Source organism: Lepisosteus platostomus, chromosome 6, assembly GCF_059453375.1.
Source record: "Lepisosteus platostomus isolate fLepPlt1 chromosome 6, fLepPlt1.hap1, whole genome shotgun sequence".
NCBI classification, from domain to species: domain Eukaryota; kingdom Metazoa; phylum Chordata; class Actinopteri; order Semionotiformes; family Lepisosteidae; genus Lepisosteus; species Lepisosteus platostomus.
In genome coordinates this window covers 66,907,642-66,935,327 of record NC_142616.1, presented here as the reverse complement: position 1 = coordinate 66,935,327, position 27,686 = coordinate 66,907,642, and the positions used below count along the sequence as shown (strand labels likewise).

Genomic DNA, 27,686 nt, shown 5'->3' with positions numbered 1-27,686 from the left:
TTTGCCATCGGGGGGGGGGGGGGGGGGGGGAGACGGGGATTGTAGAAGTTGTCTCATGCTGACTTGTCCAATGTTTTTTCTGTAAGACTTGCAGCTGGCCCCTATGAAATTTGTCAGGCACTCAGATTGATTCACGAATGGCACAACAACAGCAGAGAGCTTGTCGGGGGGGTAAAGCAGGTATGAGCCAGCCAGGGCTCTTGAATTTTGGAGGACGCAGCACCTCCTGCAACACAGAGCGACATCAGGGAGACCCACGACGACACACCACCCCCAGACCCACCCTTCAGGAGCCCCGGAGCTGTCAGAGTCTCGAAAGACGAGGGCCAAGACGAGAGACCAGGCCGACTCCTGACAGGAAGACACAGACGCCCGCTGGAACTCTCCGATGACCAGTCCCCACCAGAGAGCGTCCCACCCTCACCCCCTGCAGCATGGGGGATGCCCAGGACCGCACTGCACCGCCCTGGAGAGGCGACCTGAGAATCGCACACAGCCCAGCCATCCGTCTCCATCCGATCGTTCCTGTTTCACCACTGTCAAGGCAGCACAAGCAGCTACTGGGTCAGACACTTAAGAAAATATATTAAAATAAATATATATATATACGCCGTTTAGCTTTTTCAAGTGTGGCGCTGGCACTGCAATGCTGAGATGAGGCTGCCAGTTGCTCACGTACAGCAGGGGGGCAGGAGAGGATTCTGGGAGCTAGGGGAGAAGGAAGGGAGGGAAGGGAGCAGAGAGGCAGCGGGAGAGGGAGACAGGAAGAGAACGAGGAAGAGGAGTAGAGAGAGGAAGGAGGAGCTGGACCTCCTGCATGCTGCTCTGCAGTAAAGGTTTTGCGATCCCCCCCCCCCCCCGTCTCTCTTCCCATCGTCTTCGCCTCCCTTCTCCCTCCTGCTCCCTGCTCAGCTGTCTCCCCTCCTCCTCCTCCTCCTCCTCTCCGCCCGCAGCTCAGAGGGGTCAGTGCCCTTCCTCGGGCTCGGCGATCCGGGGGAACTCCCTGTAGATCTCCTGCACGATCAGCCTGTCCATCTGCCGGGCCGCCGCGCCCTCCTCTCCGCCCGCCTCCTCCTCCTCCTCGCCCAGAATGCGCTGCAGCGCCCCCCGCAGGTCCGGGAGCCGGTGCCGGTGCTCCAGGTAGTCCGTGGTGCGGACGATGGCGTGCATCAGGGAGAGGAACTCCATCCGCAGCTGCAGAGGGAGTCCAGGCGGGATCGGGCACAGGGAAAGGACAAGAGGGCAGAATGAAAGCTCCGCCCGTTTCCCAACCGGTCCTTCCAGTTCAGGGGCGCGGGGGTGCCGGGGCCTATCCCAGCAAGCAACGGGCGCAAGGCGGGGTGCACCCTGCTTGGGACCCCACTCCATCTCAACCACACACTGTCAGCAGGGCCAACTTTCCCAGAAGCCAATTAAGCCACCAGCACTGTGGGAGGAAGCTGGAGCACCTGGAGGAAAATCATGCAAACACAGGGAGACCATACAGACTCCACACAGACTGAACCCCGGGCCCCAGAGCGTCACCATACCCCCCTAGAATGAAAGATATCGCAAGCGATCTCCTTCTCTACATATCTCAGTCTCCACAGAAGAGCGCAGACAGTGTGGACGCTACACGCGACAGAGTCCCCGTGATGGCACTGGCTGGTTTTCATCCCTAATGCACTGGGAGTCGAGGTGTTCGACTGAATTGCTTGTTCACACACTTCAAAACCATCCCAGCTAAAGCAGATGATTCCCCAACAGGCTCCGTTCTCCCTCGCTTCGGAGTCAACAGCTCTTCACGGGCAGGTGGGCAGGTGGGAAGGAGAATATACCAGACACCCACAGTGATGAGCCAGCGTCCGTCTTTCTGACGGAGTCCAACTCGTCAAATGTCACCCGGCTCACGGCTGGGCTCGTGCACGAGGCCGATACCGATCGCCACACGGTACAAACATTTTAGGAGAGATCGAGAATGAAAAACGTCAATTAGCCTGTGATTAAGTATGTGGATGTTAGGGGAGAAAAACAACAAATGACTAGGGGGGGTTTCCCGAGAATGAGAGGAGGGAACCCCGGCACACAGACAACACGCTCGCCCTCGCCCCGCCCCAGAGCGTGTCCGAGTGTGCTTCGGTCAGCACCCCACCTTGTCCCCCGGAGACAGGTCGGATATCTGCCGCACGGCGATGTCGATCATCACCATCATGTCGGTACGGTAGAAGATGTGCGCGGTGTCGGGGCTGGCGAAGACGTCCTGCAGGAACTTCAGCACGGAGTGAGGCGCCGGGGGGTCGTGCCGGAACACGCACACGGGGTCGTCTGGGGGCGGGGGGTAGAGGAAGAGTGACAGAAGACCACGTCAACGCTGCGCGAACTCTGAGGACACAGGACAGCATGCAGTCCAGTCCCACACAGCGCTGCAGTGTGACAGGACAGGACAGAAGTGTACAGCACGTGTTTAATGTGACTGGCACTGCAGAGCACAGACGGGACACTGGGCCCTGCGCACTGCACAGACTGGACACTGGGGGCTGCACACTGGGCAGGGCAGAAAGGCCTCCACCTCACCTCCTCTGTTGAGGAGCAGCAGGATCTTCTCCGTCAGGATCTTCACGTTGTGCCTCTTCACCAAAGTCTGCATGATCAGGTTACTCGCAGGCACTGGGAGGGGGCAGGAGGAGAGAGAAAAACAGAGATCAGAACAGGGAAAGAGGGGGGAGGAGAGACACGGGGAAGGGGTGGAGTAGAGATTGCTGTTACATTACTCTGTACCTCCAAAAACTCCCTCATCCCGCCTCCCCTCCCTTCTCTCTACCTACAAATTGCCCCCCATTTCTTCCTCATTCTTTTATTAGCTATTATTTAACCAGACAAGTCGATTGACAACACAATCTCATGGACTGCGACCTGACAAAGATGCACTGTGACAGACTGGGAGGCTGGGGGGGGTGTGTGTGTGTGCAATGACAGACAAACCACCACTAGAGGGAGCCGGACAGGCGGCCACATCACCATGCCGATACTGCAGGTCTCGGCTCCCATCTCTATCCCCCTCCCCCTCGACTCACCGGCCAGGTGCAGGTTGAAGGCCAGCAGCAGGTTGATGCAGAGGTCTGGCAGCTGCTCGGCGGTGTCGCAGGGCAGCCCCTCCTCGATCACCTCCAGCAGGAACTGCAGAAAACCGCCGTTCAGCTGCTCTGCATCGAGAGGGAGAGAGAGGCCCAGACAGGGGCAGAGTCAGGCGGACCGAGGGAGAGGAAACGGAATACGAAGGCGAGAAAGGTGTGCAACCTGCCTGACGCGTGACTACTAGAAACAGTTTGCAATGCGTTGCCAAAGGAACAAGTAAATTGCTACCATAGCAACCGTGTCGCCGTAGGTAACTGATGCTGATGCTGTTCTTTCAGCTAAGCACAGTGATGGGGGCGCTAGGGGGGTCACGTGACATGTCACCCCACAGACGGAGCTGGTACACTGCACTCTAGTGATGCGTGTTACTATGAGTTACGGTAGCGATGGCGTTTCTACAGGTTGCTTTCCGTTACCGTAGTGATGGAAAGGCAGTTGTTCTCCCATCGAGAAGATCATGGCCAGGACCAGGGCAGAATAGCACAGCTTCTGGTGCTCTGGGGGGAAAGAAGGAAAAGATGCGGATCATCGCCAGAGGCAGACTGAAGCGCCTCACCAGCACAGACTTGTTCCCAAAAACTCACACGCCCCTTTCCTCCCCACTCCCCGCCCTCCTCCTTCCTCTCCCCTCTCTCCCCTTCTTCTCTGCCCATCCGATTTCCCTCCTTCGACCCCCCCGCCCCCTCACCCTGCGTGTTGGTCTGCATGTCGCGGGCCAGCTCCATGGGCAGCACGGAGTTGAGCAGGGTGGAGATGAGGGAGGCGTCCAGGCTGCACATGGCCCCAAACACCTTGAGCAGGAGCAGCCGGAGAGCCACTCTGTGCTCCTGCAACACACACAGGGAGAAGGGGGAGGTGTCATCAGTCAGTCTGACTCCTATACCCCAGCACACAATACAGCACCTCTGTGTACAGTCCCCTACTGGCTAACATAACACTCTACAAGCAAGGCTGCTCTGAGAGAGCCCAGCATAAGGGCTCCAGAAATATCAAGACAAACTGTCTAGACACCCACTTTCTTCCTACAGCCCTATAGCTGCATATTATAGCCACATTTACTACTCTCATGAATCTTTCCAGCGCCAACAGTCCTACACAGGACTGACTCCAATAGTCCACAGCTTGGTATCAGTAGATAGACGCTACGAGCCTGTGTATAACCACTACACTTTCCAATACAGCCCCAACAGCTGTGGGCCCAGTACGATCAATTCAATACATATCCCACTTCTAACACAGCTGTCGTACCACTCCGTTTACACCCTGAAACGTGGACTGCAGCCCCTGCGCACACCAAGGTCTTACCATCTGGTAGTAGGAGACGAGAGAGATGACCGGTTCAAAGTGGTTCTTCTTGCACATCCTTCTGCACACCTCTGGGTCAGCATCTGTCTGCAGGGCACAGAGCAGAGGGCCTCAGGGCAGAGGGTACGGTTCACTCCCAGTGCACAGACATGGAGTATATGGTGGGAGAGTACTATTCACAAGGAGGCACAGGTGCCAGACACAGAGATAAGAAAGCATACAGGGGTTTAGCAGGGATCCCCATTCCAGTTAGTCTTACAGGACCCCAGTTTAATAAAACCTGAAAACTACAGGCGAGTAATCTGCTGCAGTAAACAGAACTCTACCCCCCGAGGGCTGAAGAGGGCTGACATTGTGGTCCTAAAGGATCTCTAAGTTACTTGATTCAACGCATCACCTGGCCCGTCGATCGCAGCAGGACTGTTCTCTATCTTTAGACTTGGTGGCCGGCATTCACCGGTGTGTGTGCGCAGGGCGTGACTCTTGAGGTGCAGGCCCAGTGTACACCGCTCCGGCTACAGATCAAGATTTATAGCCGAACTCTCTGTCCCCCAGGATCGCAGTTTTCCACTCGTTGTTAATTCTAGCTGAAGCCCGGCTTACTGAGTGATGGAAACTGGTGATCTGGGGAGTGGGAAGGTGGAGCACACGTCCCGCTGCACTCCCCACTCTGTGGCGCGTGGGAATGCGCAGTTACAACCCCTGAGGCTAACCAAGGCTGCGCTTTAGAGACCCCACGCGCCTGCAGACGGCATTCAGCGTAGAACCCAACGCAGTCCCCTCACCGGCGACACAAACATTTACTCCGGTCCACGAAAGGATTCTCCCCTATACTAGAGGAGAGGAACATCTGCAGACGACTACACGCCGGCACACCGCACAGAAAACAACAAGCGCTCTGCTGGGGCTCAGCCAGCTTCCTATTACATCCGACACCATCACAGAAGGGCTACGATTTTTTATACTTCGCAGCAAACAATTAATGCGACTAATTGAGCAAGTGCGAATGTCACATAAGGGATTCAATTAATTACAGCAGAGCTCGGATGGAGCTGAAATGAGAAGACCCAGGGACCAGGGGAGCAGGCTTGAATAGCTCAGGGTGTGTGCTTGTGTGTGTTTCCTATCAGTGTGACAGCCAGCAAAACATCTGTCTCTCGATCAGGGTGTGTGACTAGATCAGTGTGTGCGTTTCTGTCTCTGCTCAGCTCTGTGTGTCTGTCAGTGTGAGAGGCTGCGCACTTCTGTGTGTGTGTAGATCAGTGTGTGTCTGTCTCCGCTCAGCTCTGTGTGTCTGTCGGTGCGAGAGCCTGCACAGGTCTGTGTGTGTGTAGATCAGTGTGTGCGTTTCTGTCTGTGCTCAGCTCTGTGTGTCTGTCTGTGTGAGAGCCTGCACAGGTCTGTGTGTGTGTAGATCAGTGTGTGCGTTTCTGTCTGTGCTCAGCTCTGTGTGTCTGTCAGTGTGAGAGGCTGCACACATCTGTGTGTGTGTAGATCAGTGTGTGTGTGTCTGTCTGTGCTCAGCTCTGTGTGTCTGTCAGTGTGAGAGGCTGTGCACTTCTGCCCCAAGTCCGCCAGCCTGACCAGTATCTGCAGCAGCTCCTCCAGGTAGCAGGCGATGACGGCCTGGTCCTCGTACAGCGCCCAGCTGCGCTGCTGTGCATCGTCCTTGTGCCGCGCCAGGTCCTCGAAGATCACCTGCAGCCGCTGCTCGTCGTGGCACACCTGTCCCCGGGGCAGAGCCCCACCCAGGTCCTGGCGCGGGGGCGAGGTGGTGAGGCAAGGAGGAGGTAGAGAGAGGGAGATAAGGAGGTAGTGGGACAAAGTAATTTTTACTGCGGCTCCGCACAGAACGCTGGAGACGGAAGCTTTCTGCAGCAGCTCACCTTGCTCTGCACCAGGGAGAGGAGGACCTGCTCCATGGTGTCGGCCACCTGTGGGACGGCGGCCTGTAGGTGACCCACGATGACCCCGACCGCCACGCGCGAGAGCTCGTAGCTCAGGCTGGTGTTCCGGCGCACCAGCTCGATCAGCTCTGCCCCGATGGTGCTGGGCACGCGCCCCACCACGCCCCCACTGGGACCTGCCTGGCTGGGTTTAGCGGGGTGGGCGGGGCTGGTGGGCGGGGTCTGGGAGGCGGGGGGAGGGGTGGGGCTGGGCTTGGACTTGGCTGGGTCCCCGGGGCAGGTAGGTGGGGAGGCAGTGCAAGGCCGAGAGCCAGGGAGAAAGTGTGGTTGTGGGGCTGCCTGCTTTTTAGGGAGAGGGGGTTCGGACTGGGACTGAGGCAGTGGGGAGGCTGACTGCTCAGTCTCTGGCTGGGGAGGCCACACAGAGCTAGGGGGGTTCGGCGCCGGGGCTCTTGTGCGGCTGGGGATGGGTGGGGGGGTGGTTGCTAGGCTGGGGAGGCTGGTATCTGAGGAGGGAGGGGAGTGGGTGGAGCCTGAGTCCAAAGAGGCGGAGCTCACAGAGGGGGATGGGCCGGCGCTGGCAGAGAGGGCGGGGCTAGCGAGGATTGAGGAAGTCCTGGAAGGCACCTCTGGTTCTGAAAAGAAGAGATCGGGTCACTGCCGGGCTCTCCTACACACCAGGGGGAGAGGAGGACGTATATTCGTCCAGATAAAACCAACAGGCAGTCAGGTAGATGAAAGAGAAAGAGACAGGCTGCAAGACAGAGAGACGTTGGAGTTGGGGAGGGACTGACCTGGCCTCCGCGCACCTCTGCGTTTCTCCGGGGGCGGCGGGGTGATGGGGGCTGCTCGGCGAGGCTGGGGGGGCACCTGGAAGGCAGAGAGACGCTCAGTAGGACACGGTTGCGCCGTGCCAGAGCCCTATGTGCCGGTCTGTCTGTGGAAGCATGCCAGGCTATCAGCGCGTCGCTGTGTGGGTGTCATTAGCGGTCGGGAGTCACTTCCAGGGGTCGGTGTCCGGGTCCACCAGTGTATTGTCAGCGCCCAGGGCAGCAGTGCAATCAATACCTGGTACAGCCCCTCGTCTCCACACCCCTTGTCCGGGCTGTGTGCGATCGGCTCGCTGGCCTGCCGCCCGTACGCCCGGCTCAGCCCGTTGGGCGGGTGCGACTGGCCGAGGGCGAGGTCGCTGGCGGAGGAGGGAAGCACGCGCTTGTGGTTGATGGGGGGCGGGCTCCTCCGGGACAGAGTCTCCTTCCTGTGGTGAATTAACTTCCTGCGGCCAGACACACGGTACATGCTTAGCACGTGCTGCGACACGCATGATACGCATGACATATCACCGCACCACCTGAGAGGACCTGAAATAATAGACGATAAATCAAAGTCTGTGAAAGAGCTGCGATTTCTTTCTCAAAGGTCACACAAGAGCAGAGGCCACTTGGGCCATCTGATCCATTGAGAAGTCAGGAGTTTCCTGATCCCAGGATCCCATCCAGCCGTTTCTTGAAAGAAGTCAGTGTACCGGCTTCAACACAATGGCCGGGCAGCTTGTTCCACAACCCCCCCACCACCACCCACAAGCCTAAACCCACGTAGTTTCCACTTGTGCCCTCTGGTCCGAGTTCATGGAAGAGCAATGGCTCTGCTGGCTCCCTGCTGTCACAGGCAGACAGGCAGGGCAGCAGAGATAGGGCTGCCAAAGTAATGGCAAACAGACACACAACGTGCCCTGGACAAGGTCCAGGAGGAGAGAAGGAGACAGAGGAACAAAGCTCTACAGTGTGTCCTTGGAGGAGGGGGAGGGGGGCAGTGACCTACTGCAGCATGTCCCTTTGCTCCAGGTTGTATTTGCCCCCGTTCTTCATGGCCGAGTTGTGGATGGCCTCAATCGCCCGGTCAACGGACTGCAGGACCTCGTCGTGCTCGGGGGTCTGAGATGGATAAAGGGGCGAGGGGAGAGAAGGGAAGAGGAGGAAGGAGAGGCGGTTACTGGCTTGCATCTCCAAAGTCACCTGCCAGCTCGCACCGCGCACAAGCTAGCGATCGCTCAGGGGCGCCCAAGTGGACTCCCAGAGTGAGGCAGCCACTGCAGCCGACTCACTCAGGGCTTGACCACTAGACCGACACGATATCCACCCAGCGGAGCCCTCCGAGGAGCTGAAGAGTCCGGTCAGTTAGCAGCAGCGCCGCGGTAGCCCTGGCTGACTCTCGCATGAAAAACACGCAGCTCTGACCGTCACAACCAGCCCAAGGGGAGAAGGGGGTGTCCATCAGCAGAGACGGGGAGGTCCTCAGGAGACAGAGGCTCCAACAACACTCGAGAGCACACAGCCCACAAGACAGGTCCACAAGGAGGAGATATTTAACAGGAAGGGGGAGTGAGCTGCTCCCCATCCCCTAAAGCCACGGTGCTTCCTGCTGTCTGTTCCTTCCTGAGAGGAAGGACACGCTGTCACGGAAGAAGAACTGCTCAGGAAACTCAGAAGCCAAAAACAAGCCGACATCCAAACATGCACATCAGCGAGAGAGCGCAGTCTGCGAAGGCAGCATCCCCGCAGACCTTCAACGGGAAGAAACAGATCTTGCCTTCAGCTGTGGTTACGCCAAAATGCTTTTATTTTTAAATCTGCTTTTCTTTGCACTTTGTTTTGGCTCGAGCTGCTCTGCAAATAGGTTACGCTGCGGTTCAATAGATAATCCAGCTCACATGTAAGACCACAAAGCCTGGAGTGGCTCGGACTGCTGTGCAGCAGGAGACTGACCTGTCAAGCCCTTAACTAATCCAACCCTGCAGTTTCTCAGTGCTCCGCAATGTCAGTGGGAATCTGATTTGTTACCCTGCGGTTTGTATTTAGTTCCCAGTGCTATGCCAATCAGTGTCACTGTATACTGCACTGCAGTGTTTCTGTGGTTCCCAAAACCCCCTGGGGGAGACAACCTCCTCTCTTCTTTCCTCCCTACCTCTCTCCCTTTCCGGTCCCCTGCTACCTTTACCTCTCTTGAGCCAGACGGCGTGGGAGGAGGAGCGCAGTGGGATTATCCAGAATCTCCATGATGAGATCATTGAAGAGGACGGGGCTCCCTCTGACTCTCGGAGTCTGTGCAGCCACAGCGGAGGAAACTCCCCGTGCTGAACAGCGGGGCACTTCTGCCTGGACCGGGAACCGCAATGCTGCTGGCCTGGCTGCAAAACAGCTGCTCCAGAAGCCCTTCCCCACCGCCGACGTGCACTCCGTGCGAAGCCAGAGTGAAAGACTCACCCCATTTGAGTTAGCTGGGCTGTTCTCCACTCCACCCGGCTCAGTGCACTACAGCACTCTGCTCACTGCACACAAGCGCTCTCTCACACACACAGCGGCACTGTTAAGGAGCTCGTTGTGGCACAGTTCTATCACGGAGTGATCAGCACCTGCTGACCTGCGTGCTGAACGAACCTTGTGTTAAAACACCCTCTTTTTTTAATTAACCTCAAAAGCACTCTCTATCGTCTCCACGCGGATATGGGAACTGCTCCAGAGCGGGTTCGGACACATCGCATTGGCGTTCGGCCGCTCCGCCAGCTGACCAGGCCGGCCGGAGAACCGCAGCCAGCTGCGTCTCGCACGGCTCACGCCTGCTCACGCCTGCTCACGCCTGCTCACGCCTGCTCACGCCTGCTCACGCCTGCAAGTAAATCCCCACCGCCAGCTCTCATAGCACAGGAGCCGCCATGCAGAGCCGCGCCGCGCCCACGGTCCGACGGGCTGAGCTGTGTGTGCGAGCCCCATCCCTTCCCTGGCGGAGTGAAGGAGCAACAGGGGGAGTTTTCTTCAAGGGAGCTGAAGAGTTTTAATGCAGAAAGCACAACGTTGACACTTCTCACTCCGAGCCTCCTAACCCTAAGGCCTTCGGGGGGGGAAGGTGCCCTGTCCTTGCACAACAAAAACAAGCTGAACAAAGCAATCAGGGCCAGGGGCACGATTACCAGCACATTTCTTGGACTCAGCGACAAGATATTATTGATCTTGCACAGGAGGTCTTAGATGACCTCTCATCCACTCAGGTGCCAGATCCCCTGTAGATCACCAAGAGAGCATTTACATCCTTTTTGCCGAAAGACATTCAGTTGATGAACAATGAAAGAATTGTTGGCAGGTAGGGACCTTCTTTCATTATTATTGCTTGTAGACTGTTTACAATCCAATTGCCTGTTTCTTCAATCTTTCGGTACTGGAAGAGTTCCGATATCGAGTGATGTGGTTGAATCTTGTTTTGTATTATGGTATTGTACCGTCGCTGTACTGTATTATCGTCGTATACGTTATATATTTATGAGCTCTTGATCTGCAAGACAAATTCCCTTAGGGGCAATGAAGGTTAGTTCAATTCAAATTAATTCCATTCGAGCACAGCTGGAAAGCCCAGCCTCTGCTTTTTCCTGTGTTACTTGTCTGTATCAACACCACATTCGGTTTTATTATATCTTTTTTTTATCCTTTTCTCATATACCTTTATTCAGACAAACACACGTTCTTGACTTCAGCTCTCTGCTTTACTTTTCAGCTGCAGGCCGACTGTAAGTTACCATCGTCACGTCATGCACCCACTCCCTATCCACCCACCCGCCCACCAGTCTCCCGCAGGGCAGAGCTGCTGGACCCCGTTAGTGGATTAATTAATTATCCTCCCGTTCTGAAATAGACTGTGCTGTGCATCACAGCCCCACAGGGCCTCAGAAATCTCTGCAATCCCCACAGCTCAAATCACCAGCACTAAAAATACCGGGCCTCAGGGTCACATTAACACAACACAGATAGCCCACCACAGGCCCTGGAGGCCTGGGTCGGCTCTGTGCTGGTTCTGTGCCGGTGGGGGGTGGCCGTTTCAAGCCCGCTGTCTAAAAACGGTCCACTCCAGCTTCACATTCCAGTCTCCATCCAGCAGAGCCAAGCCCAGGGCAGACTAGCCCAGCCCACTTTACTGCAGCCTCTTCCCAGGAAGGGCGGCTCAGCCCGGCAAAACCCCCGTCCCCTCCTCTCCAGCCGGTCTCGTTCCCAGTCCGTTCTCCATCGGCGGCTGCAGCCCAGCTCACTGTAGCCAACGGGACAGGGTCAGCCAGAGGAGGGACAGGACAGGACAGGACAGGACAGGAACGGGCTGCAGACTACAGAGCAGCTGCAGCTCTTCCTATCAATAACCTCATTGTGGGGAGACAGCGAGGGGCTGACTGTGGCCTAGACAGCTGTGGAGCAGATCTCTGCTCATGGCACGCGCGCGCAGTGACATTCGTGCATCTGGGCACGGTTTTATTCAGAGCCACTTATCAGCCAGGAAGCAAGGGTGCATGAAAAAGGGAGCACATTATAATATGAGCACAGAAAACAGGAAGCTGTTGAGAGCCAGGAGGCTAGGCAGTGCTGAGGGGATTTAGTGCTCATCTCACTGAGCAGACGGGGTATAGAGATACAAGGGCACAGCCAGTCACAGGCCTCTGGGATCAGGTATATGCTGAAGAGAGAGGTTGTGGGGAGGGGGGGCGGGCGAGTCCGCGGTTCTGAATGTGGCAGATTAGTTTTTCCACCCCTGGGGGTGGGGGGACAACACACACTCTCTCATCCACTCGTGGCCAGTGTGCTGACAACACGAGCAAGAGAGTTGCAATAAAAAAAAACTTGAATTACTTCATCGCTTTGAGTGGACTAACCTGGCAGCCGACAGCTTGGAGGATCGATACAAACTGAATCCCCGCTGTAGTCTTCAACCGAAAGCCATTAGCGCTGCCTAATCAATCCTAATTAAAAACCTGCCAGCCCACGAGCACAATGATGAGATAATATGACTGACTGTTCAGAGACTGGGCAGCTAAATACCTGAATGAGCAAAGACTGCAATCAAGTTAATCGAATTACTGAGCAACGCTATTATTTGAAAAACAGACCACATTCATAAATGAATGTGAATAACTGAATTATTCAGGACTGAATAACCACACTGCCGATTACTGAGCAAATAACTAAATATCCAAAAACTCAATGATTCAGCAAATGAACAAGGCAGCGCAGGAACTGTGGATTTTAAATCATCACGCAACAGTGCGACTAAATAATCTCCTCTTCCCACTCCAGTGATTACGGCTCTTCGTCAGCGTTTAAAGAGCCAGTAGATAAAAGAGATTATTTACGCAATTTGTGGAAGAGAACAGAAGATATCAAATAAAAAGGAATTTGCTGGAATCTCTTCAGTGTCTCGGGGTTTAACGTTTTAATCTTTTGCACAAAGCCGTCACGCCGGGAGACTCTCGCCCTCTGGTATATACAGAACCCAAATGCCTTTGACATCCGTCTCTCTCGCTCTCTCGCACAAATGTGATTTCTATCCTCTCCTCCTAGTCCGTTTGTCACAGTCAGATTAGTGGAGATTGAGCCTGGAGCACAACTGTTATTGAATTCTGGAAATAATACCTACAGAGTCTGCTGCTGTCCTCGGAGTTGTTCATTCAGACGTAACGTAAGTCCATCTGGTGAGAAGCATGGGCTTCTAGAAATTCCCTCTAGGGTAACCTGCTCATCCCTCATGCTGCCCCCTGCAGCCTTGAGCCCCAACACTGCACAGAGCACCCCACTACACCATGAGCCTCGACACTGCCCCATGCTGCCCTGAGCCCCAGCAATGCACGAGTACCCTCCTGCCCCATGAGCCTCAACGCTGCCCCCTGCAGCCTTGAGCCCCAACACTGCACAGACACTGCACCCTGAGTCCCAACACTGCACAGACACTGCACCCTGAGTCCCAACATTGCACTGAGATCCCCACTGCACCATGAGCCCAAACACTGCCCCCTGCAGCCCTGAGCCCCGAGCCCCAACACCACACAGAGCACCCCGACACTGTACCACACCCTGACTCGCCCGCTGTGCTGAGCACCGACGCCGACCCTCACTCCGAAACCTGCCAGAGGGAACCGATACCAGGATGCTAAACTTGCCCCTCGCCAGTCTTCCGTCTTCGCTTACCGTCCCGGCTGCTCTCCAGAGCCTGCGGCGCAAGGACACAGACCGGACAGCAGCCGGGCCGGCGGGAGGACCGTCCAGACTGTGCTCTGCAGACCCAAACACAGGTTGGGGGGGGGGGTGCCCCCCAGTAACTCAAACTAGGGGTTCACCGCACAGCTCGCTTGCTGTTTTTTCGTGTTGTTTTTGAAGGGGGGTGCTGCATTATCCCATGCACAGCGCTGCAAGATCTTACCGGATTCCATCAGCCATCCTGACCAGCATTGACGCGTCACCCCGGCATGGTGAAATCAATCACAATCATAACAACAGCAATAACACTGACACCCCGCGGGACAACTACAGCGAGCTAATTAAAGACGAGTCCGTGTGCCCCCCCCCGGAACCCCAGCTCTGGCCCGACACCCCCACCTTCTCGGACACCCGTGCGCGGTACCCCCCCCAACCAGCCCCCGGTGGCGACCCACCTGAATCTTCTCTATGTACGAGGTCGGGATGTAGCCGGTCTCCCCGGAGCTGGACCGGGACCCGAGCCACCAGTGCTGGTTGCTCTTGTCCAGGATGAGGAAGGTCTCTCCGGCGGCGAAGGGCAGGGAATTGGGCTCCGGCGAGCGAAACGCGTACAGGGACCGATACATGCCGAGCCGTGCAATAAATAATAATAATCACACCTCCTTCACAGGCTAGCGCTCCGGGAAGCGGACAAGAGGGTAATTCTTCCCTCTGAAGTCCGGAATCCAAGTATACTCTACAGGGGGAGGGATAAACACTGATTTATTCCCGATTCTCTCCCTGCCTGCCCCGCTGAACCGCCGGCCAGCCCGAAACGCTTGTAAACACTGCAGGGGGCGCGCACGCACGCAGAAATGGACCGGACGGGCACGCCCCCGAAAGCAGCTCATCAGCAGACGCCGCTGCCCGCCTGCAACTGGAGCAGAAATTCATGCATACTCTGTAAAGCGATGTTAACGTCTGCCGCCCCCTTCCTATTTTAACAGAAACAATAACATTATTTAGCTGTGTGTGTTTTAAAAAATATATTTTAGGACGGGAAAGGGGAAATAAGAATCACAAACGAGGGGGGAGGTTGCTCACTTGAGATGAGAATCTCATCCAACCGTTTCTAACAGCTGGCACTCATGACACTGGTCCTATTTTTATTGAAGGCGTATTTTAACTTTGCTTTCAGTTCTTCAAAAAAAAATAAAACTGGCTCCCCACCCAGTACCACTTTTTGAGGTTCAGAAAACCCCTCGTTCAGGAGTGCTGCCCTTTGGAGAAAGAAAAAAAAATATTTTTTTTAACGAACGCCTGTGTGTGTTGCTCATCAGCTGATCACCTCTTTAGGACGGAGGTTGAGAACTTCAGTTTTGGAAGATCTCCGAGAATCAGCATCAAGCTCTAGTTCCTTGTTCCAGGCATCTACCACCCCTGTTGTAAAACAGTGCCTCAAGTTCTCCGTCATGGATATACTTTTTTTTAGTTTGATCACGTCTGTAGGTTGGTGTTTGCTCTTGTTCGTTTTTTTTAAAGAAATATATTAGGGTGACATATGTTGCATAGATTACTGATTATAAACCACAAAACAGTGGTCTTGAGGGTGTTTTAGTTGTTTACAGGAGCACCTGAAGAGCAGGCAGCTAACTCGGTCCAATTTAAATCAATAACGTAAAGGTGACTGCGGCCATTAAGAGCTGAAATGGGATGAAAACTACACACGTGTCCTCCTGGACCAGGACTGGACACTTCTGACTTGAAAAAAGAAATAGTTTAAAGGCCAAAATGGATACATCAGACAAGATAAATGTTAATATTTACTTTAAAATATTGTAACGCTTACAATATTGTGTTCCTAATAGTTCCGAATTTGTGGTGTGTGTTCATGATATTACCTTTATTGCGGTACTGAAAAAAGAAAAAAGGTCAATTAACGTATTTAATCATGGAAATAATATGATTTTTATCGTCGCTAAGAAACGCTCCAGCCAATCAGCGGCAGGTTTACAGTGACCCGGGAAACGCGAAGACACTGCACTGTGGGGCTCTCTGATTGGACAGCCGAGAGACACGGGACCAACGTGTGGACGGAAGCCGGGAGGGGGAAAGCGTTTGAAGAGGACGGCGTTTGAATGTGCTCTCGTGTGTCTTGTAGCTTAGAGATGAGTGTCACAAGAGTGTAAAACAGACGTCGCTTTTAGGAAGAAAAGCTATTCCGTTTAAGTCCAAAGCCATCGCCGTTGCTGTCGTCATTGGATCCTAACCGAGCAGTTTTCCTTCTGAAGTATGTGTGAGAGAGGGACCGTCTCTCAGTTTCTCCACAGCTGCTAAAATAACTGCTAGATGGGCAGCTCTGGGTTTGCAATCAGGCGTAGTAACCCGCCAGGCGGCTATTTAGGAAGACGTGTTGACTGAGATTGTATCACTATGATAAGTAGTGTATGATGATTTACCTCGCGTCAAACATTTCACAGGTGTCTGACATAATTAAGATATAGTCTGGTGTGCGTAAAGAGATATTGGAAAAACTGAAGTGTTTAACTGGTAAATTCATTAATATCATGGTCGTGGTTGATCTGGCGATGAGTGATATTACTTGTATTTGTCTCGTTGTACACACACACGGGTGAAAAAGGAAACGGTCTCCTCCTGCAGCATTCTGGGAAATGTAGTGTAACAGCTGGAGCAGTCACTGATTTAAGCAATACTGACATTTACAGAATCCATTTACATTTGTTTAATGGATTATAATGTTACTGTTTTTACTGTTAACTTTTTACTTATCGTCTAGTGTATTCCAGTTATTGCATTTATTAGGCTGACTAATCACTTCACGCACCAGGAGCATGGATGCCTCTCGGGGCTCTTGTCTGTGAAGAGCGTGCTTTAGGAAGAAGGGTTCCCAAAGAATTCGTGGCAGATGGTCTGGTCCATAGTGAATTACTTCTTGCCTTTATTATGTATTTTCTCTAAAATACGCGAAATATAAATAAAAAAATCAGATCCGTGCATTTCTGCTGTCCAGTCGCAGAACCCTGCACTGGAGGAATTTCAACATTTCCCAGACGGCTCCCGATTCCCTGGGGCCGTATTCTGGACCTTTCGTTTATGACGTCATCACTCATGCATTACGTAACGGCGGCTGTTCCTGTCGGCGAGGCCCTCCAGCCGAAGATTCTCCTTCTCCCTCTCGGTCTCTCTTCCTCTGCAGCCGCTCGGAGGGAGGGCAGGCGCGCGGGGGATGAGGTCGACGGTGCTCCTCGCCCCAGTCACGGCGCTGGAGTTTCTGGGGGAGGAGTATCTCCTGTCAGGTGAGGCGGGAGAGCCAGCGAAGAGAGCAGGCTCCTCCAGAGGCAGGGCGCTGTGGCACATCAGTTCAGTTCAGTTCCAGGTGCTTTATTGGCACGGCCAGTGAGTACAATCGGTGCTGCCAAAGCAAAACAAATTAACATAAAAAATTAGACATTTACAATGAAGACACATCAGAAGACATTTACATACGACATAGAACATAATTGGGAGACAGGCTCACTGCTCCTCAGGCTGTGACAGGAGATCACATACTGGGCTGCCAGTTCAGCTGAGTTCCCTCCTCCCTCTCCCAGTAGGATTGGGAGCTGTTCTGATTCTGGCAGGTGTGGGGATTCTGGGATTAGATCTGTTGTTTTGGGGGGGAGAATGTTTCTCTAATCCCAGAGTATCTGTCACAGTGCAGTAGGAAGGGCGCCTCTGTCTCTGTTTCTCTCCGCCGGCAGTGGGAGCTGTTTGGTCTGCGCTGTGGTCACATCTCTCTCCCTCCCCTTTCAGAATCGGCCCCGCGTTCGCCGGTTTCTTAAAAAAGAGGAATGCAGATAGAAGAAATAGAAGCGTAGCAATGGAAAAGGATGCGGACATGCCGAACTGAGACTTGTCCCCCTGTGCCCCGCCCGCTGTCTTTACAGGTGAGGGTCCGGTCCTCTCTGTCTACAGCCTGCGCACGTCCAGCACAGCCCCACGGCAGCCTGGCGCCACACTGAGCGTGCTCAGAAACCACCGCATCCATGGCATCCGACCAGCCCCCCGGCGACAGGAGAGCGGAGAGGGAGGGTCCCAACAGCAGCCACGCCCACACGAGGAGAGTGGGGGCGGGGCCGAGCCGAGGCCGCGGCAACACGATGAAGGAGGGGGAGGGACCAAGGGGGTGGGCGTGAGGGGGGCCACGCGAGAGGAGACACCGCGGCAGCAGGTCGACCAAAGAGCCGTGGAGCTTCGGCCGCCGGGGGAGGGGCTAGGAAGGGGTGTGGCTCCGCAGGAGAGAGAGGGCGGAGCTCTTCTGGCGGTGTTTGGGGGCAAAGCCGTGTGTGTGGTGGAGCTGAGGGAGGAAGAGCGCGCCGGGGGAAGCCCCCGCCTGGCCGAGCTGTGTCCGCTGTGGGAGCTGCAGGACTGGGTGTGGGATGCCCACTGGCTGCAAGGGCGGCGCCACCTGGCCGTGGCCCTGGCCCACAATGCCGTAGTCCTGTGTGACCCCTGGGCCCGGGTCGCTCTGGCCCTGTCGCGCTGCGCGGAGGGCTGCCTGCTGTACTCCGCGCTGCTGCTGGGGCCCAGCTGGGCCGGTCTGGTTGTGGTGGGCGGTACGGTGTTCAGCCAGCTGGTCCTGTGGGGGCCGGCTCAGGGCGAGAGCGCGGGGGGGGGCGGGGGCGGGCCCGCAGTCCAGCGCCGCCTGGAGGGGCACGAGGGGGTCGTTTTCGGAATCGCCTACCTGCCGGAGTCCGGGTGGCTGGCCTCCGCCTCCGACGACCGCAGCGCGTGCCTGTGGCAGGTGGGGTCGCTGGGGGGGCCGGCGGGCTGTGGGTCCGAGAGCCCGGTGCGCCTCTGGGCTCTGTACGGGCACCAGGCCCGGGTGTTCGCGGTCCGGCTGCTCCGGGGCCGCCTGCTCAGCGCCGGGGAGGACTCCCTCTGCCTTCTTTGGGACGGGCACCGCGGCAGCGTGGCGCGCCGGTTCAAAGGTCACAGGGCGGGGGGGGTGCGGGCACTGGCGGTCAGCGAGGGTGGGGGAGGTGGGCACTGGGCTGCCACGGGGGGGGCAGACGGGGGGATTCGAGTGTGGCGGATCGGGGGGGACGGAGAGGGGGAGGGCGGACCTGGGAGGGGCTGTGCGTCTGCCCCACGCCGCTCTCTGTGCGACCTGAGGTTCAGAGGCAGAGGGTCCCCCAAAGTGGTGCGCCTGGCGGGCTTCGGGGCGCAGGGGCACTTGCGTGTGGTGGTCCTGACCGACGAGGGGTGCGTGTACCTTCACAGCGGCGGGGAGGGCGGGGGCGAGGGCTGGCAGCCGCTGGGGGGGGAGGGGGACCCCGAGTTCAGGTCGTACAGCGTCCTGGAGCTCGCCGAGGCCGGCGGGGGCGCGGCGCTGTGCGCGGTGGGGAACCTCGCCGGCGGGGTCCGCGTCTTCGCGCTGGAGCAGCCGGGGGGCGCCCTGGAGTTGAGGGCGGGCCGGGGCAAAGTCCACAGCCTGCACTGGGCCAGCGAGAGAGGGAGGGGCGGGGAGGAAGAGCCCGGGCGCTGGCAGCTCTTCGCCTCGGGGCCGGAGGGGCAGGTGTACCGCTGGGAGGTGTGTGCGGCCGGCGGGCGGGGGGGGCAGCAGGCGCTCGGGGTCCGGCCTCTCCGCCCCCTCCTGCTGCCGGCCTGCGCCAAGCGCTGGCTGACCGCCGTGGCCGCCCTGCCGGGCAGGGGGGCGCTGTGGGCCGCAGGGGACCGGAGGGGCTCCGTCCTGCTGTACAGGGGGGCGCGGGAGGGGCGAGGGGGGGCGGACGAGCCCCCGCTGGGCCCGGTGTCGGTTCTGTTCGGCCTGCACGGGAAGCAGGGCGTCACCTCCCTCCGGGCGCAGGGCGGGCTGCTGTACAGCACCGGGCGGGACGGCTGCGTCCGGGTGCTGGGGGTCCGGTCAGGGGACGAGGCGGAGGAGAGGCCCGACACCCTGGAGGTTCTGCGGGCCCAGCGGACCTGCCGGGGCATGGACTGGGTCGAGAGAGTCCTGTTCCCCGAGACGCAGGAGGAGGAGGAGGAGGAGGAGGGGGGGGAGAGGAGCCCAGCGGAGGAGGAAGAAGGGGGGACAGAGCGCGCCGAGGGTGGGGGTGGAGTCAGTTCAGAGGAGAGAGGCCGGGGGGGGGACAGACTGCGGGGAGCCACAGAAAGTGGGGCGGCGGGGGGCGGAGGGCCCAGGGGGAGGTTTCTCGTGCTGGGGTTCCACTCGGTGGATTTCGTGGTGTGGGACCCCGTGCGCCGCGCGCGCCTCCTCTCGGTGCCGTGCGGGGGCGGCCATCGGTCGTGGAGCTACTGCGCCCCCAGCAGGGCGAACGCGGGTCCCGGCTGGACGCCGAGCCTGGGGGACGGGTTCGCCTTCATCAAGCAAGGAGGGGTCTTCCTGTCCCGCGGCCGAGGGCCCCCCCTGTCGGGTTTTGGGGTGCCACTGGAGCTGAAAGAGGGGGTGCACGGCCGAGGGGTGGCGTGCGTGTGTCGGGTCGGGGCAGTGAGGTCAGAGGCTGGGGCGTGGTGGGAGGTTCTGGTGACGGGGGGCGAGGACACCACCCTGACAGTGCTGGGTGTACAGCCTGACTGTGGATCTGTCAGAGTGCTGTCCATCATCGCTGACCACATCTCCAGCGTCAGAGCGCTGGCCACTGTACCCCAACCCGAGGGGGAGACGGGCGCACAGGGCGGGGGACGCGGGGACAGACAGACGACAGGTGCAGGGACAGACAGGCTCCCAGATGGACAGACAGACGTACAGGAGCCCTCCTGTCTGTCTGCATTGCTCTTCTCTGGCGGGGGGCGGGCCCAGCTGCAGAGCTACAGGCTCCTGATTGGCTGGAACAGGCAAGAAGGCACCCCTTCCTGTCAGGTGATCCAGGTGGCAGGACACCGATTGGCTGAGCAGTGGGAGAAGAGGCGGAACCGACACAAGATGCTGAAAATGGACCCAGAGACCAGGTGAGTGTTTTTTTTGGGGGGGGGGGGGGTGAAAGGTCATATTCCACCATTCTGATATTCTAGTAGTTTTTTGGACTAGTGAAAAATACTCTATTTCACGTGTCACAAAACCAAATGGAAAGGTTTCAAGTGTTTAAAACAATTAAAAATACAAAATATTAAAATGTAAGTAGGTATAAAGAACATAATCAGTACAGCAGATTGTTTTTCTGTGACATCATCCCTAACAGCGCAGTATTTCTAACAATGTAACAGATTACAAAAGCAAACTTGAAATGTAATCATCCATACAAACGCTTCCTAAAAAATAAAAGTGAAGGGCAAGTGAATCATTAAAGCAAACAACAAGAGGAGAGCTGCCGTCCTGACCTGTATGACCCCGCTTGTACCACAAGAGGGCAGAGCGTCGCCACGGTCACGCTCACTGCAGGGGCTGACGTGATGAGAGGGGGCTCTCTCCAAACACTTCCCCTCCTCCTGCAAAGCTGGCAGTACTCTGGGTCAGCTGAGGCCAGCTAGTTCGCCTGGTTTTGTGTCGGCCTTGCATTGTGCCTGCGTCGGGGACGTCCTGTTTAAGAAGGAAAGAATCTGCACACAGTGCAAACCTGAACTTACTGTAACCATGGACAGTTTGACCCGTCCGAGGAGGAGACTCGGGAAACTTAAACAGAGCAGCAGGCCAGTATGTGATCTCCTGCCGCTGTCTGAAAAAACAGAGTGACTGTGTCTACCAATAATATTTCATGTTCACAAGTCCACATATTACATGTCCAGTGACTTTTTTTTTTTACTGTTTTTGCTATGGCAACACGGTAAATCCTGGGTCACGCCGGTAAAGAGTTTTGAATTTGAAAGTCGAGATGTCTGTGGCGAGAGCTGGGCTCTGATTGGCTGCTCCTTTTCTGCGCAGGTACATGTCTCTGGCAGTGGTGCACGCTGGGACAGGCGGCGGGGGCAACGTCCTCCTGGCCGCGGCCTGCAGCGACGGAGCGGTGAGGTGAGCGGGCCGGGGGACCGGGGAATCACGGAATTCCGCGCAGGAAAAAACTGGGAGGTGCTCCTCCTCCTCTGCGGTGCACTGATCTCGCTCTTCCTCTCTGCCGTTACGGTCTGGTCTAATAATAATAATAATGATAATGTTGCTTTATTAGCCCTATACAATTTCTTGGATTAGGGATTCGTCTTTTCGCAGACCCCAGCTTGCTCTTAATGAGACACAGACACACAGACAGGGAGAGAAGCTGGGGGGTCAGAGCGCAGGGTCAGCCATTTATACACCGCTCCTGGAGCAGTTGGGGTTAAGGGCCTTGCTCAGGGGCCCAATGGAGTAGGATTCCTCTGCGGGCTGCAAGATTTGAACCGGCAACCTTCCAGCCACAGGCGCAGATCCTGAGCCACAGAGCCTCCGCTCTGCCCTTTTTTTTTTTATAATGATAGAATGGTCTGTGTGCTGGCTGCGTGTGACCGACGCCCTTCTCCTTCCCAGGCTGTTCTCTCTGCACGAGTCCCTCCGCAGGCTGGTCCTGCTGTGGGGCTCGCTCCACCACCAGCGCTGTGTGCTCAGTGTCGCCCCCTTCAGCCTGTGCAGCCCATGGGGCACCAGGTGAGGCGCGTCGAGGGCGTGTGGAGGGTGGGGTCATTGTCGAGACCTGCAGCGCTGCTTCTGTGCCGACCTTCCTCCCTCCTCCTCCTCTCCTTCCCCCCCTCTGTAGGAGTCAGTTCCTGTGCAGTGCAGCCACCGATGGTAGGATTGCCCTGTGGGACCTGACTGAGGTGGTGGAAGGGGCAGAGGGGCTCACCGCTGCCCCCCAGTGCTGGGGTAAATATCACCCGGGGATGTTGTGTAAAATACCACAAAAAAATGCTAAGAGTTTAGTGTACCCGGAATCTGTTTTGTAGAAATATTACAGATACAGAATAAGAGGTGATGGCATTGGTAAGGTAAATCAGGAATTCTTGTTAAAGGTTTTTGCAATATTCTAGTTTGTTTGGGGTTTTAAAAAAATGAAGCCGAAAAAGAATGCTTTGCATGTCATGCTGCAAGAAGCCCTGCGCGTGTCACTCTTCTGTCGAGTCGGAAGGACAGTTCACAGCCCTGCGTGTGTGTTTCCCAGATGACACTGCCTGTCTGTGTGCTGCAGGTGAGGGCAGCCCCTGCCTCTGTGTGCCTGCCCACCAGAGTGGGGTCAACTCCCTGGCGGTGTGGGGGTCAGCTTCCTCAGAGTGCCTCCTCCTGGCCAGTGGCGGCGATGACGGCAGCCTGACTGTCAGCCGGATCGGCGTGCAGTACAACACCCGGGACGCAGGGGGTGCCTCGGCCTCGCTCCGCCTGCTCGGCCAGACCTCAGCCCCCTGCGCCCACGCCGCCCCCCTCACTGCCCTGCAGTTCCTGACCTCTGACCTCCTGGCCACGGTGTCGGTGGACCAGCGCGTGGCGCTGTGGAGGTTGTGCGGCGAGGGGCGCCTGCGCTGGCAGGGGGCGCTGTTCTCTCACGTGGCCGACGCAGCGGGGCTGGTTGTGTGGCGGGAGCCTGGCTCAGAGGGTGGCCTGGCGATGGCCCTGTGCGGGCAGGGGCTGCAGCTGCTGCGCCTTCTGCCAGAGGAGCTAAAACCCCCAGCTGCGCAGGCAACTCCAGATGCAGTGGGGGAAGCTGCGCCAGCTGCGCAGGAAAGTCCAGATGCAGTGGGGGAAACTGTGCCAGCTGCGCAGGAAAGTCCAGATGCAGCAGGGAAAGCTGCGCCAGCTGCGCAGGAAAGTCCAGATGCAGCAGGGAAAGCTGCACCAGCTGCGCAGGAAAGTCCAGATGCAGTGGGGGAAGCTGCGCCAGCTGCGCAGGCAACTCCAGATGCAGTGGGGGAAACTGCGCCAGCTGCGCAGGCAACTCCAGATGCAGTGGGGGAAACTGTGCCAGCTGCGCAGGAAAGTCCAGATGCAGCAGGGAAAGCTGCGCCAGCTGCGCAGGAAAGTCCAGATGCAGCAGGGAAAGCTGCACCAGCTACGCAGGAAAGTCCAGATGCAGTGGGGGAAACTGCGCCAGCTGCGCAGGAAAGTCCAGATGCAGCAGGGAAAGCTGCACCAGCTGCGCAGGAAAGTCCAGATGATGCGGTGGGGAGCCAATGAGAGCATGAGCAGGGACCAGCTCAGACCTGCGGCCAGCTGGAGTCTGGGAGCTGTGCTGGCAGTGCTGGCAGTAAGAAGGCATTGCCCTTGTCGCAGTCACCAGCACAGGCTCCGACTGTTGGAGACCGGCAGGCGTCATTATTATTATTATTATCATGGTTGAAAGAGGTTGTTCTGGTCGGTGCACGCACTGCACACACGAAAGACAAACAACCTCGTACGACCGGCGAACGCAACACGACCGCGCTTCAGAAAACGCGTTAAAGCTCGTTTTCATGATATCGTTTTTGTAAAATTTAAAGTGTCAAATAAAAGAAGAAGTTTTTTTAGAATTCCTGAAAATGTCCTGGACAGTCCTTCCCCAATCCCTTTGAAATCCCCAGGCCGGCGCAGTGCGGGATCATCCCGTCTGTGTGTGCGTGTCGGCTCCGCTGCTGCGGCGCCTCGGAGGGGACCAGAGAGCGACGGGAGACGGGCAGTTCAGTCTGGGATTCCGGAAGTTTTCCACCCTGGCTGCCCACCGGGTGTCCCTGCCGCGTCTGAGGGGACCCGTGGTTAAGATCAGCCCTGCCGCCGGAAAATATTCCCTCAGAACTGGGAGGCACTGAGTGGTGTCTCCTCCGTCATCAGTCAGGGTCCTGGCCCAGGCCCAGTCATCTCCCAGACAGGAGCCGGGCCTGAGCGGGTACGGAGGACCACAAGAGTAAAACCAGGACGTCCATCCATCCCTTTTCCTACCCCTTCTTCCCATCCAGGCTCCCAGCAGGCTCTGTCCTAGCAGGTAACCGGCACAAGGCTGGGTACATAGAGACACGCGCTCACATCAGGGCCAGTTTTCACAGTTGCAGATTTACCTACTAATATGTCCTGGATAGGAAATCCACACGAACACAGGGAGAACATACAGACAGCAGCCCGGTTCTGGAACTGAGCCCAGAGCTGACCACTGCACCACCATGCAGCCATAAGAATGGTAAACACAGCCCCTCCTGCCTGTCACATTGTAAAGCCATGCAGGACACTTGTCCAACATTTCGACATTGACTGACACATGCCTTTAAGTCTGACATTACACACAAGTAAAATAAGTGATATATCAAGTGTTGAGTGATGGTGTCAGGCAAGGCTGTGCACAGTGAGCACCAAAGAGCTCAGCTTTCCAGAACCTGCACTCTGAAGAGCTTGGAGATCCCACGGGAAAGAGTCGGAGAGCCCGATGTCCCAGGAGCACCTATGAATGTTTGATGGAGTATTAAGTTTCCTATTGTCCTGGCTGTGGCACTGTGGCACTGTCTCAGTCGTGCTCCACTGTGCGTGGCAGGAGGGAGTGGGCTGAACCTCCGAGTGTGGGAGAGAGGGAGTGTGGGAGAGGGCAGGGACAGAGGGAGAGAGGGAGTGTGGGAGAGAGCAGGAACAGAGGGAGAGAGGGAGTGTGGGAGAGAGTAGGGACAGAGGGAGAGAGGGAGTGTGGGAGAGAGCAGGGACAGAGGGAGAGAGGGAGTGTGGGAGAGAGTAGGGACAGAGGGAGAGAGGGAGTGTGGGAGAGAGCAGGGACAGAGGGAGAGAGGGAGTGTGGGAGAGAGTAGGGACAGAGGGAGAGAGGGAGTGTGGGAGAGAGCAGGGACAGAGGGAGAGAGGGAGTGTGGGAGAGAGTAGGGACAGAGGGAGAGAGGGAGTGTGGGAGAGAGCAGGGACAGAGGGAGAGAGGGAGTGTGGGAGAGAGCAGGGACAGAGGGAGAGAGGGAGTGTGGGAGAGAGTAGGGACAGAGGGAGAGAGGGAGTGTGGGAGAGAGCAGGGACAGAGGGAGAGAGTAGGGACAGAGGGAGAGAGGGAGTGTGAGAGAGAGCAGGGACAGAGGGAGAGAAGGAGTGTGGGAGAGAGCAGGGACAGAGGGAGAGAGGGAGTGTGGGTGAGACCAGGAACAGAGGGAGAGAGTGTAGTGAGAAAGGGACAGACTGATGAAGAGTCCGAGAGAGAAGGGACAGAGTGTGGGGCAGAAAGTAGGGAAAGAGGGAGAAATGGTGGGAAAGGACAGAGGGCGAGAGTAGGATCAGAGTGTGCGAGAGAGGGGACAGAGAGAGGGTACTGTTTCTGCGTTGTGTTTCTGTGTTTGTGCAGAAGTGGTTCAGCTTCCTGTGCCTGTAAGACTCTGCTGTGAGCTCTGAAAGAGCGAGAGGGAAAGAGCCAGCAGGGGGCTGAAAATAGACGAGAGGGGAGCACCCCAGCACCCCACCGTTCTGCCAAGATGGAGCATGCTAGGAGGAGAGGAGGCAGAGGGAGCCCTCTCAGAGCCCCCTCTTTTCATCAGAGAGTTTGCTCACGAGAAGACACCCCCACCTACAGGCCTGACGCCCCAAAAGAGGTGAGAGAGGGTCCTACTTTGAAGCCCATTTCGCAACAGGTTAGCAAGTGAGTATCCCTGTGTGAAGCTAATGAAGCAGCTCGTTAGCGAATTGTGTAGATTTCAGCAGAAGCAACAAGACTCCTGTAACTCACACGGCCCGCTGAGCCCAGTTACATCTGCACCTCCTTCCAGCTCTTGTCCAAAACAAGTTTCATCAGGTGGCGGCGTTTTAAAGACACTGATCAGTACGTTTATTCACCCCGGAAATCAGGACATAGGGATGGGAGTCACAGGCTCTGTAATCCTGCCTCTGCCTTCTTGTGCCTCCTGCAGGGGGCGACGTTGCTGAAGTCCCAGGTCCGGCTGCCCCTGATACCGTCCGGAACCGGCAGGACAGGAGGTGAGACAGCCTGGGTCCTGGCTCCAGTCCTGACCCTGTGGACAGGTGTCCAACACTCCCTCTCCCCCTCCCTCCGTCTCCAGGGCCGGCCTCCTCATCATCCTCTCCTCTGCCCGTTCTCCCCCCCCGCCTCTCTGACTCTCTCTCTTCCTCTCTGCAGGGAAGGAAGCGGGGAGGCGTGTCTCCTTGCCCGAGCCCAAGACGGCGCCCCGCCCTCCACTCCCACAGCGCCACACGCTGGCCAGGAGGAGGAAGCACGCCCCCCCCACTCCTCCTCCTCCTGTGTCCTCAGACACCATGGCCCCCTGGGGTGGACTGTCCCTGTCTGACTCCTCCTTCGCTGCCATAGCAACCCCCCCCGCCCCTCCGCCCCTCCCACCTGCACCCCCCCTTCGGGTGGAGGGCAGAACAAGGGTCCGAGGGACAGTGCCACCTCCGTGCCAGGACCCTGGGAAAGGCCCGTCTGCAGGGGGCAGAGCGCACAGGAAGACCCCCGTCCACAGGAAGACCCCCCGGGCAGCGCGTCTGCCCCCCCTGCGCCCTGTCACCGTGCTCAGCTTCTCGCGCAGCTTCACCTTCTCCTTCTTCGAGCTGCCCGAGCACCAGAGTCTCCGCGGCCGGGCAGAGAGGCAGAGAGGGGTGTACCTGCTGCTGAGGCAGATCCACCACTGACACGACCCTGGACTGAGACACACTGATCCACCACTGCCACGACACTGGACTGAGACACACTGATCCACCACTGCCACGACACTGGACTGAGACACACTGATCCACCACTGCCACGACACTGGACTGAGACACACAGATCCACCACTGCCACGACACTGGACTGAGACACACAGATCCACCACTGACACGACACTGGACTGAGACACACTGATCCACCACTGCCACGACACTGGACTGAGACACACTGATCCACCACTGCCACGACACTGGACTGAGACACACAGATCCACACTGCCACGACACTGGACTGAGACACACAGATCCACACTGCCACGACACTGGACTGAGACACACTGATCCACCACTGCCACGACACTGGACTGAGACACACTGATCCACCACTGCCACGACACTGGACTGAGACACACAGATCCACCACTGACACGACACTGGACTGAGACACACTGATCCATCACTGACACGACACTGGACCGAGACACACTGGTCCCCCACTGACACGACACTGGACCGAGACACACAGATCCACCACTGCCACGACACTGGACTGAGACACACTGATCCACCACTGACACGACACTGGACTGAGACACACTGATCCACCACTGACACGACACTGGACTGAGACACACTGATCCACCACTGACACGACACTGGACTGAGACACACTGATCCACCACTGACACGACACTGGACTGAGACACACAGATCCACCACTGACACGACCCTGGACTGAGACACACAGATCCACCACTGCCACGACACTGGACTGAGACACACTGATCCACCACTGACACGACACTGGACTGAGACACACTGATCCACCACTGACACGACCCTGGACTGAGA

At 57.0% G+C, this 27,686-nt stretch overlaps 3 protein-coding genes across 5 annotated transcripts; 2 read left to right on the top strand and 1 right to left on the bottom strand.

Annotated features, from left to right (window-relative positions):
* Positions 1 to 85: 85 nt before the first annotated feature.
* nckipsd (NCK interacting protein with SH3 domain) lies at positions 86 to 14,178 on the bottom strand. Of its 2 annotated transcripts, none has more exons than XM_088637106.1 (13): positions 13,786 to 14,178; positions 8,148 to 8,260; positions 7,395 to 7,602; positions 7,121 to 7,196; positions 6,306 to 6,961; positions 6,004 to 6,174; positions 4,420 to 4,506; positions 3,803 to 3,941; positions 3,531 to 3,611; positions 3,054 to 3,182; positions 2,554 to 2,646; positions 2,132 to 2,304; positions 86 to 1,194 (listed from the first exon to the last, which is right to left on the bottom strand). In XM_088637106.1, the coding sequence occupies exons 1-13, from the start codon at positions 13,954 to 13,956 to the stop codon at positions 964 to 966; spliced, it is 2,328 nt and encodes a 775-aa protein (XP_088493232.1). In that variant the 5' UTR covers positions 13,957 to 14,178; the 3' UTR covers positions 86 to 963. The 2 variants fall into 2 exon arrangements, with proteins under 2 accessions (XP_088493232.1, XP_088493233.1); XM_088637107.1 differs by lacking the exon at positions 13,786 to 14,178 and adding an exon at positions 9,324 to 11,849.
* Positions 14,179 to 15,207: 1,029 nt separating this feature from the next.
* wdr6 (WD repeat domain 6) lies at positions 15,208 to 23,734 on the top strand. Of its 2 annotated transcripts, none has more exons than XM_088637102.1 (7): positions 15,208 to 15,599; positions 16,527 to 16,626; positions 17,257 to 20,281; positions 21,192 to 21,278; positions 21,768 to 21,884; positions 21,994 to 22,100; positions 22,423 to 23,734. In XM_088637102.1, the coding sequence occupies exons 2-7, from the start codon at positions 16,557 to 16,559 to the stop codon at positions 23,400 to 23,402; spliced, it is 4,386 nt and encodes a 1,461-aa protein (XP_088493228.1). In that variant the 5' UTR covers positions 15,208 to 15,599; positions 16,527 to 16,556; the 3' UTR covers positions 23,403 to 23,734. The 2 variants fall into 2 exon arrangements, with proteins under 2 accessions (XP_088493228.1, XP_088493229.1); XM_088637103.1 differs by having other exon boundaries at positions 16,341 to 16,626.
* Positions 23,735 to 25,366: 1,632 nt separating this feature from the next.
* On the top strand, positions 25,367 to 26,946 carry LOC148662198 (uncharacterized). The gene is made up of 3 exons (XM_088637104.1): positions 25,367 to 25,765; positions 26,081 to 26,147; positions 26,308 to 26,946. The coding sequence occupies exons 1-3, from the start codon at positions 25,649 to 25,651 to the stop codon at positions 26,817 to 26,819; spliced, it is 696 nt and encodes a 231-aa protein (XP_088493230.1). The 5' UTR covers positions 25,367 to 25,648; the 3' UTR covers positions 26,820 to 26,946.
* Positions 26,947 to 27,686: the final 740 nt, after the last annotated feature.